Source organism: Cuculus canorus, chromosome 20 (assembly GCF_017976375.1).
Source record: "Cuculus canorus isolate bCucCan1 chromosome 20, bCucCan1.pri, whole genome shotgun sequence".
NCBI lineage: Eukaryota > Metazoa > Chordata > Aves > Cuculiformes > Cuculidae > Cuculus > Cuculus canorus.
This window is the reverse complement of record NC_071420.1, coordinates 7,118,282-7,128,656: the sequence shown is the minus strand read 5'-3', so window position 1 is coordinate 7,128,656 and position 10,375 is coordinate 7,118,282. Positions and strand designations below refer to the sequence as shown.

The following is a 10,375-nucleotide window of genomic DNA, read 5'->3' as shown; positions in this document are numbered from 1 at the left end:
CTGGGCGGGGGGGTGGGGGGGTTCTCGCGAGGCCTCCCGCCCCGCTTCCGCCCTGCTTCCGGTTCCGGTTCCGCCCCCGCAGCGGTGTGAGAGACCGGGCACCGTGAGTGAGGACGGGGAGGCGCGGGAGGGCGGCACTGGGGAGATACTGGGCGAGGGGACTGGGACAGGCGTGCAGGGGCACTGGTGGGGCTGAGAGTCACTGGTGGGGCACTGGGAGATGTGCTGGAAGCGGGGGGGAGGGCTGGAAGCACTGGGAAGGGGGGAATGGCAGGGGTGAGGGCACTGGTGGGCACTGGAAGATGTACTGGGATGGGGTGGAGTGGGTCACTGGTAGGTACTGGGACGGGAAACTGGGCTGGGGTGGGGAAGGGCACTGGGAGGGAGCGAGGAGCGCTGGGGGGACACTGGAGGAGCGGCACTTGTATTGGGAGGGGCTGGGGACCACTGGGAGGACTGGGCTGGGGGTGCAGAGGGATTGGGGGCGGCACTGGAGGGGGCACTGGGCCGGGTGGGGGTGAGCTCCGGGAGGAGGCAGTGGCTGGGGGCGCGGGGGTGGCGTGGGGATGAGAGGAGGGAGCTGCTGGGGCACTGGTGAGACTGGGCAGAGAGGAGAGCTGGAGGCGCTGGGCAGGGGAGCCGGGGGCTGCTGCTGCGGGGGAAGGCGCGTGGGCAGCGGTCTGAGCAGCCCGGTGCCCAGATGAGGGCCGGTGGGGGTCACAGACTGAGTCCGAGGTGTGTGGCACAGTGGGGGCCGGCAGCAAAGACAGGATGGGGTGTTGGAGGAGTGAGGGGGTGGTGGGAAGAATGCACCTGGCTGGGGGCTGGGGGAGAGCACCAGAAGGGCGTTTGCCCCCCGGGATGGATACCTCGTTACCTGCTGCTCTGTGGGTGATGTGGGTGCAGGTAAGAGGTGGCGGCGGCAGCTGGAGTGTGGGCCAGGTTAAACCGGGATCATACTAGAGATTCAGGGGTGCAACTGAGTGCTGGAGAGCATGGATCAGTGCTGAGGTTGTAGACCTGCACCTTTCTGTTTAGCCCTGAGGGAAATTGGTGAGGAGCTGGGCAGGCTGTGGCCAGAGTGCAGCGGGCAAAGTAGGCCCTGGTCACGCACCACACCCAGTTCTCTGTGTGGTTTTGGGCAGAGGGGGCTTATCTTTCTGGTTGTGATGGTTGCTTTATCTTTTAATTTAATCATATTTTTGGTTTGGCCTACATTTAAATGTCAAACCAATGCTTATGGCATTCAGCTTTGTCAGGGCTCCTGGAGAAGCTCCTTTGTTTTGACCCTGGTTTGCTGGGGTTGGAAGAGCGTGGACATCCTGATCCACCTTAGCGAGTGCTGGGCACGCAGCAGTAGTGAGGAGGGGGCGATCTGATGTGGATTTCGTTCTGAAAATACGAGGGTGTTGTGATTTATCCTATCTCTCTTCAGTTTAGAGTTGTGTTCAAGAAGCTGGCGTTCTCTTGAGTTATTTAAAACGTTGCTATTTGTATATCTGGGCTGGTTTTGCTTCATCTGGGACTTGCTGCAAGCTGTGCTGAGCTTGCGTGGTGGCTGAGATAATGCTCAGGCTGCTCTGAACAATGTGCAAAGCAAACTCTCACATACACGAAGCAAAACCTGCGTGCTCATGAGGAAACGGGCTTTCAACTGTGCTGCACTTGGAACATGTCAGTGTACTTACTGCCCTGAGTCAGATCTCGTTTGTGTCGGTTGAAGCAGTTTGTAAAGATGTGCTGTACTTAGCCTTGTCTGAGCCTGAACCTCTCTAGGATTCTTCATGTTCCCCCACGTTAGAAAAGCAGCGAGAGGTCCTGCTTTTGGGTTTAAAGGCCATCTCTGAAGCTGAGCAACGGTTCTTCCTTTGTGTCGCACTGTGCAGCTGGGATGGTGTGGGTACTGGGGTTTCTCTCCTGGATTTTGTCTGTAATCTGTGCTGGGCACTGTAAAACCATACTGGACTGGCCTGGCTGGAAGGTGAGACCCATGGTGACAAACCCACATCTAAATGGAGAACATCGGGGCTGTGGTCAGTGCCTTTTGCGTAGCACCTTGCCAGCTGCTCTTGTTGAGGAAAATGTTTGTCCTCGCTTAAGCTGGGCTGCAATTGGAAGGACAGTTTCAGCGATGCCATTGGCAGCTGAGTTTGGGCTGGGTTTTCCATGACAGAACAAGACCCAGAGCAGCTGCTTCTTTGAGGATACTGTGATTATTTGTTTTGCTGGAAGGATTGCAGTGTTGTGGCTCCCGCAGCTCGCCCAGCCCAGCTGCTGTTTTGGAGGTAGGACAAACCTCTTCTGCGGGAGGAATGCACTTCCAGATCTCGAGGGGCGAAAGAAAGAGAAATCAAACCAAACCTGGTAACGCTGCCTCGTTAGAATGAGGTGACACCCACACAGGCACAGGGCAGGCAGGAGCTCTGGGGAACAGGGCTAAGCAACAAGTTGTTTCTCACCTGAGTGCTTGGCAGCTGGACAAAACTACGAGTGCGCTGCATTACTGTAGGGCGCGCTGAAGGGAGTCCAAGTTGTGGCATTGCCCCTCAGCTGCTCCTGCTGGGAATTTAACTGCTGAAGTATTAAACTTCAGCAAGTTATTAAACAAGGTGGAAAGGGGGGAAAAGGAGTGGCCGGGGGTTAAGGGATGAGGAAGGAAAGTGTTAAGAACCAGCGTGGTGGTTGCGCTGCTGGGCAGTGTCTTGGAGTTCAAAGTGAAGCTTATCCTTTTATTGCTGAGCCAGCAGGACCTGTGGAGTTTAGAGGCAAGACAGGCAGTGTTGAGGGAACAGTCGCTTGGTGCTTTCCAGGTAGCACTTAAGGTCGTGGAAGTGTGTACAAGAGAAGGGAAATTCTGCAAAAAAAATATGAAAAAAGTAGGAAGGAGGTAGGAACCCCCTTTCTTGGGATGCTTTTAGGGTCATAGGTTCTTAGCCCTCATGTGGGTTGTATAACAGAACCAGTAAAACTGCCCACTCCCGCGCTTGTTTCCCAGCCAGCGCTTGAAAATTGTTTGAGTCACGATTGTCACAGAGCTGGCAACCGTAAGGATAAAAAGTGATGGAGATCCACTGGTGTTTGGGCAATCCCTGCTTTCTAAGGTATTAACAATTTATTTCTGCGGAGTAAGAAGAGTGCCCAGTGAGAGCATCCTCTTGGCTCTGCTAAGCACTTGCTGGCCCAGCAGCGGTGTTTGCTCTGTCCATAAAAATGCAGAGTGGCACTGAAATAAGAAGCTAGTATGTGCCAGAGGTGGGGTGCCAGATCTTGGCAGAGAAAGATTTTGGTTTCAGGCGTGAGAGGACTGAAAAGTAATGGCTTTTCTTTTCAATAGAACCTGCTTTGCATCTCCTGGGAACAAAAGAAGGGGCCTGGGGTGGGTATAGCAAGTAGGGTGGATTGCTCCTTCTGTGGAGATTCAGCATGGGTTGACAGTTCCCTTTGTCTGGAGCAGGGACTTTTGTTTTCAGAGATGTTAAATGTGCAGTGCTGTTTTATTGAAAATGGAATTGTGTACCCTGGGGAAAGTCAGCTGCAGAACATGTCAAGATCTGCTGTTTATAAGGAGTTAAAACGCGCCTTTTCCTTTTGAGAGTTCCAAAAGCTGTGCTGAGCAGCCACAGCTTTTCCAGCCTGGCCGCTTCAGGCTGTTGTGTTTTCACCCATATTGTAGTCTGAGCCCTTTAAAGCCCTCATATCAGCAGCCGGTGCAGAATGGAGATTGTGAAACTTGTGCCTGCGGGCATAAGGCATTCGCTTCTTCCCTTATATCGCACACTTGCCAACCATTCCTTCTCCGAGTTCCTGCTTTGCAAACTGACTGTGTCCACCTCCCAACGCTGCCTGACTGCTTGTTCTTTTTTTTATGGTTATTCTCAGGTGTTTTAAGGAACTGGAATCATGACGGACTCCAAGTACTTCACAACCAATAAAAAAGGTGAGTGTTGAGCTGGTGCAGTGGATTGGATGTGGTGGGTGGCTATTTTTACATAGCTTTTTTAACTGCATGCAGGCAAACTTGAGCTTTTCAGTTAGCTCTGCCCCTGTTTCTCATCTTAATCATCCAGGGAGAAACTCCAGAAGTAGGTCACATGGTGACAAAAGACAAAACTCTTGTATTATATGATTTTGTGATGCACAAAATGACCCAAATTGTTGCTTTTTCAAGAATCAGAGAACAAAACATTAGGACTTAAGTGGGGATCTGGTCAGAGAAGAGTTTTAGCTATGGGTTGACAAGTTCAAGACCAAGGATGGTTGTCCCATTGGGCATCACAGGATTAAGTTGGTTAAGAGATATGTAATATTTAAGATATAGGTGTATATCTCTAGCTCAGGCTGTAGCAAAGAGGATGGGGTGTCCTTCTGCCGTTCCCTCCAGAGCTGTGATGCTCCGTCTGACTTTCCCTTGGCTGCACAGTGAGCGTGGTGGTCTGCTTGTCTCAGGACAAGCTGCAGCAGTGAAAAATGGGAAGACAGGGAAGGATCTCTGGGGACTTTTTACCCATTCACCTGGCCCAGAGCAGGGCTTGTTCTGTCAAAACTGTCCCAGGCAGATTTTTGTTTCTAACCCATTCTTAAAGAAACCAGTGTTTATTCCAGCTCTTGCAGTTTAAGCCTGATCCTGCCTATCCTTCTCCAGTGGATGTGGAAAATGGTTCACATTAACCTCTCCTTTTCAGAGGGCTTGAATGTTTCTGATGAATGCTTGCCAGCGAAAAGACCAGTGTTGATGTATTTATGTTTCATTAAGCTTCAGAATGAGCTCATAAATTAATCAAATGCAACTCACATCTCTCTAAGGAGCACCTCTATCTGTAAGTTCAGCCTGACAGTGAGCATTAGGCAGATTTTCTGGGAAGGCTGCAAGAGGCCAGCCTGTCCTGCTTGAGCTCTAGCGAACACCTTGCTGCTGGCTCCACTCTGCGCCAGGCACCATCTCCGTGCAAGTAACGTAAGCATCTCTTTCTCGAGCAGACGGTATTATGAGTGTTGCTGCACCGTGTTTTTCAAAACAGCAACTTCTGTCCTATTTTGAAGCAGCTGTCAGTCTGTGTGCCAGGCTATTCAGTAATTAGCGCTGCTGATCTGACAAGGTGGCACTGGGGTCTAAGAATCAAAGATGAGGGGCCAGAAGGTGTTTTGTTGGAGAGATTTTGATATTTGTAATGTGTCTTCAGCCTGCAGCTTCCAGTGGGAATATTGCTCACTGCCCATCCTGGGGAAGCTCTCTGTCGATTGGAAGCATTATCTTTCCCAGACCGCTGACGCTGCCTGGAGCCGGCCTGATAAGCTGTTTTCTCCATGTGTTGCTTTATTTTGCAAACTTGCTTTGCCACTTTTGTGATCCATCCTGAACTGACTCACCATGCAGTGTTGTCCGGAAGAATTAGTATCATGGCAAAGGCTGCTTCAACAGCCTCAGAATCCAGGCGAGCAATGTTACTTGCTGCTTTTGCCAGTAGTAACTCTTATCTTTCTATGATAGCTTGGAGGGAATTTATTTCACCGGACTAAATTTGTGCTTTGCTGTTTCTGCCACGGTGCATCACAGCACTCGCTGCAGCCTGCTCTTTCCTCATTACGCTCGCAGGAAGCAGGCGGTGATGAGCAAAAGTTAAAAAGTCTGGGCAAAATTCCTGACAAAGTGAGTTTTTTTTTCACAGCCGCTAATCTGGCATCTCTGGATATCTTTCCATCCTGGTTGTGTAATAGTCGCCTCTGAGAAACAGATGCTGCAGGGATGTGGTTTAGTGTTCTGGAAGTGGGAGAGCTGCAGCATGCAGCGTGGTTCCGATTAGCTGCTTTTTTGTTAGCTTAGCAAGGTATAGCCCATATTCTGAGTGTCGTGGCTCTCTTCTCTTTCAACCAGGTTCTCCATAAAGTGTAACAGCTCCCATGTGCTTCTCTACCGGTTTGATGGGAACAACAGGCTGGGAAAGTAAACAGTCACTCTTGAACTATCCCTAAAGTCAAGAGCCTTTACCTTTCCCAAGGGACTCAGTCTGTTTTGTCTTCTGCCAGGAGAGATTTTTGAACTGAAGGCCGAACTCAATAATGAAAAGAAGGAGAAGAGGAAAGAAGCTGTAAAGAAGGTTATTGCAGCTATGACCGTGGGAAAGGATGTCAGGTAAAAGCAACTTTTCTTGCCCCTGTGGCAGCACACAGGGTTCTCCTGGGGCGCACATCTCCATGGAGCAGCACTGAGGTTGTCATCTTGGCTGGGCAGTGAGGCTGGCTGTGTCCCTGTGCAGTGCCCGAGTCATAGGTTTCTCAAGCTCTTTCCTGTTACCGGAAGCAAAAGAAACAGCTGTTCTCAGTGCTGGTTTAACTAGGTGCCTGTTACCCCTTTTTATTTAAAAACCCATCGAGAGTTCAACCATTTTATATGTGACTTTTAAGTGGCATGTTCGCACTGCTTGCCAGCCTGGGTTTCAGTGTTAGAAAGGTAATTCCAAGTGTTTTTCTTAGCCTCACTCATCACAGCATAAATTTAAGGTACATTGTAAAAGGAGTGATTTTTAAATTGAACCTTTGCCTTACAGCAACCAAAGAACACAGGTGTTTACCTTCTGCAACACTGTCCCCAATACTTTTTTCTGTCTTTGAGGCAACCAGAAAAACTTGCTTGAAGAAATGCTTTCTCCCTTCCAGCTTCTGTTACTGAGTCTACCATAAGTCATAGTAGTCCTGGATTCACGGCAGCGCAATCTGTTGCCCAGGAGATTAATATAAGGTTTCAAATTCAGCATCATGAATGAAAGAACAGAAATACTGGAAGGAAGAAAAGATAATCTTTTTGGCCAACAGCACTTGACCTTCACCATTAGCTCCCTACAAAGAGCTGCAGGTGTCCCGTGCAGCTTCTGAAATGCTGCTCACAGATTGCTGCTTGGTATTGGAGTGAAATCCAGCTCGTTGGTGTTAAAGCTCCTAAGCACTCTAGTGTTTGCTAGTCTAAAATTTGGTAGGTTCTTTGTAAATGTCCTGCCTCACCAAAACATTTTTACAACTTTTTTTTTCTTGTGGGTTCATTTCCATCCTGACATGGTAGAGTTTCCTTGTTTGGTGAACTCCCTGGTTAAAACACTTCTAGAAAATTAACATTCACCTGTTCTAGAACTGACCAGTGTTAAAGCACTAGAAGAGTTTAAATGATTAAGCTATTATAAAAGCCATTGTAAACTACTTTGGGAGGAAAGCTGATGTTTCATTGGACAGCAGGGCATCTAGAGTGGAACTCCAGTTTTCCTGGTTTCCTTGATAATGTTACCATCTCCTTTGCATGCCATGCAGTCTTACTGCTTCTCTGTTCTTGCTTGCTGTTGTCTGTCCAGCTCGCTCTTTCCTGATGTTGTGAACTGCATGCAGACCGACAACTTGGAGCTGAAGAAGCTGGTCTACCTGTACCTGATGAACTACGCCAAAAGCCAGCCAGACATGGCCATTATGGCTGTCAACAGCTTTGTGAAGGTAATTGGCTCCCATGGCTCTTAAGAAAATAGTCCCGCACAGGGGCTGTCACCACATCTTCATTGCCTGTTAACCTTTGTGAGCTGCTGTCACCTCTGTTGCACTTGAGTCTCTGGGCTGGGGTGCTTGCAGAGGACCAGAAAACAAGGAGTTGACATGCTGAATCCAGCAGATCCAGGTCCTCTCTCTCACTTGCGGCTAGTAGTTATGGCAGAGGAGGGGACTTAAATGCCTCAGTAAGTTGTTATGAGAGAGCCTGCTCCAGGAAAAGCTGCTTCTATTGTTTTACTGATCATCATTAAGGACCACCCTCTGGTATTGGATGATTGGTTTCATATTTGTTTGTTTTCCAGCGTTTGCAGTATCTCTGTCATATGGATATCTAATTCTTGCTCGAATATTTCAGCTGTGCTCCGTGGAAAACCTTTATCTCTGGTCTTGATGACTTTTGCATTGTGGTTAATTGTTGACTTTTCCCATTATTTTCCCTTTCTCCTTTAAACCAGTAAGGCTGGGAAGTGGTATTTTATTCTGCCGAAAGTTGCCTGTGGCCAGCTTTTGGGTGATGAAAGCTGCCTCTCTAGCTTAGCTGTACTTTGGATTGGGCTACTAGATCATGTTGAAAGCAGCTTTGCCTGGGTGGAACCAAGGGGCACCAAGATCATGAATTTTCTGTTTTACAAGCTGTCTTAACCTGAAAACTCCTTGAGATGGTGTAGAATGTTTCGGTGAACCAGTAAGTTCCACCTTTTAACCTTGATCTCACATAATTGCCTTTTTTTAGCATGTAATCAGAGAGAATGCGTTTTGTTTGTTATGAGAGCAGCCTCATTCTGGCTGCAGAGAAGATATTGGTGGCTAGTGACACAGGTTTGTTTACTGCATATTCTGTCCTCTTTCAGGACTGTGAAGACCCAAACCCTCTTATCCGTGCTTTGGCCGTCCGTACAATGGGATGCATCAGGGTGGACAAGATCACAGAGTACTTGTGTGAGCCTCTTCGCAAGTGTCTGAAGGATGAAGACCCTTATGTGCGGAAGACCGCAGCTGTCTGTGTGGCGAAGCTGCATGACATCAATGCCCAGATGGTGGAGGACCAAGGATTTCTGGATTCTCTGCGTGACCTGATTGCAGACTCCAATCCCATGGTAACGTGTGTGTCCCTCTAGCATACTGCTTGGGTTTGTAAATGGGTGGGTAATCAGGAATGCGAGGGCTTTTTAATTGCAGCTGGTGCACCGTGATGAATACGTTGGTTAAAGAACATTTGTTTCTTCAGAAAACAGGGAATACTGTCTGATCTTAGGTCCATTTCGGCTTTTGCCTGTCTAGAATGCTGCAGCAGTGGTTTAACTTCCTGGTCAGATGAGTCAGTATGTCAGAGATATCCTTGATGCTGCTGCCTTGGTGACAGCTCATAGCTGTTGCCTTGCTGCAGGCTTGGGCTCTGCCTGGAGTAAGAGGCTGGTTTAATTCGTTCACTAATGCAGAGAAATCTACTGTCCTGTAATGAGTGGAGAAAATCAATGTTTATGTTTTTAATAAAGTTAAATGAGTCCTCAGAGCAGAGGTGGAGATTCAGACCAAGAACTTCACAGGGGTAAATTAATGCTAAATCAGTGTTTAATCCCTGTTGATGAAGGGTCCTTTTCCACACCAAATATCTTCCGCTCTTGTTTTGTAACTAAAAAAAGGTGGACAATGGATCAAAGTCCTTTCATTCAGTACTTTTTCCGCTGTGATCCACAGGACTGCAGTCACCAAAACGATGTCATTGTCGTTCCTAGCAGGGAAGACAACTTTTGCAGCTTGGTTTTACTGTCGGTTTAAGGGTGTGAGTACTACATTTCTAGCTCCTTTAAAGCAGAGATCGGATTTGACTCTGCTCAATGGCATCATTTCACTTTATTAGGGCAGTTCTGAGAGCTCTTTCTAGGGTGTGTGAATCAAACCCCATAAAGCAAACTGCTCTCCTGTTATGGCTGTCCTTGGGCAGGTTTGGAGAAGTCGAGTGCAGGAGGTAAGGTACCAGCCCCTTTACTACGGAGAGTGAAGGCAGCTGATTGCTTTTCTTGTGCCTTTCTAAAGACAATAAAGGTGTCTGGCTCTCACAGGTATAGGTCTGTGAGTGGTGGTGCGTGTGGGAGGCACCTTTTGCCTCTGATATCCAGCTCTTTTCCAAGCTGCTCTTTTTGTATGCTTGCCTGATTTTTATTTTTTTTTATGCCAGGTTTCTACATGAATATTAATGACTGCTTGAAGCTGCTCTCTCTGCCTAGGCGATTCTGAGGCATACAGGGGAACACCTGCCCTTTTAATTGATTCCTGAGGGTGTGCCTTGCAGTCTGTGGAAGTACTTGATGAGGCTGCTTTAGCTCCACTTGAATACTGGCTCCTGGCCTTGCTTAGCTCGCAGGCAGCAGCGGAGTGTGCTGTGGATAGGGATATAACCTATTCTCCTGGCTTTGGTTCCAACTCCTTAATTTTCTGCTCTGATTACAGCCACATTAATATGAGTTGAGCTGAGGCTGGAAAGAGTGCTTCAGAAGAAATTAATGAAGTTTTGCTTGCCCTTTCTGCTCTATCTTGATGGAACTAATTGTTTTGGCAAATGAGCCATTGGCTGTTACGAGAGCGCCAATATCTATTTCGAAAGTACATTAACTTAATACTGACTTGAATAAACAGAGAGAAGGGAAGAAAAACCAAAGGGCAGCGTATGCTCCATTTGCTAAATAAACCACCACAAGTGGCATAGGGATTCCTAATAAAACATCAGTGCAGCTAATGAGCTCCTTGGTGGGAATGAGGATGGGCTGGGACAGTGAAGCCTTTGCAGCTGCTCCAGTTGATTGCAGTTCTGCCGCTGCTGAAGCTGTGCAGGATCACAGTGCCTGCCTCC

The 10,375-nt window shown here is 48.3% G+C and overlaps 1 protein-coding gene across 2 annotated transcripts in view; it reads left to right on the top strand.

The window, feature by feature from the left end:
• The first annotated feature begins 8 nt into the window (after nt 1–8).
• Nucleotides 9–10,375, top strand: part of AP2B1 (adaptor related protein complex 2 subunit beta 1) — a 74,519-nt gene continuing 64,152 nt past the window's right edge. For both annotated transcript variants that reach the window (XM_054085149.1, XM_054085148.1), the window contains exons 1-5: nt 9–103; nt 3,880–3,937; nt 6,025–6,130; nt 7,338–7,473; nt 8,376–8,621. In XM_054085149.1, the coding sequence (XP_053941124.1) occupies nt 3,901–3,937; nt 6,025–6,130; nt 7,338–7,473; nt 8,376–8,621 (525 nt within the window). In that variant the 5' untranslated portion in view covers nt 9–103; nt 3,880–3,900. The remainder of the gene's footprint in view (nt 104–3,879; nt 3,938–6,024; nt 6,131–7,337; nt 7,474–8,375; nt 8,622–10,375) is intronic.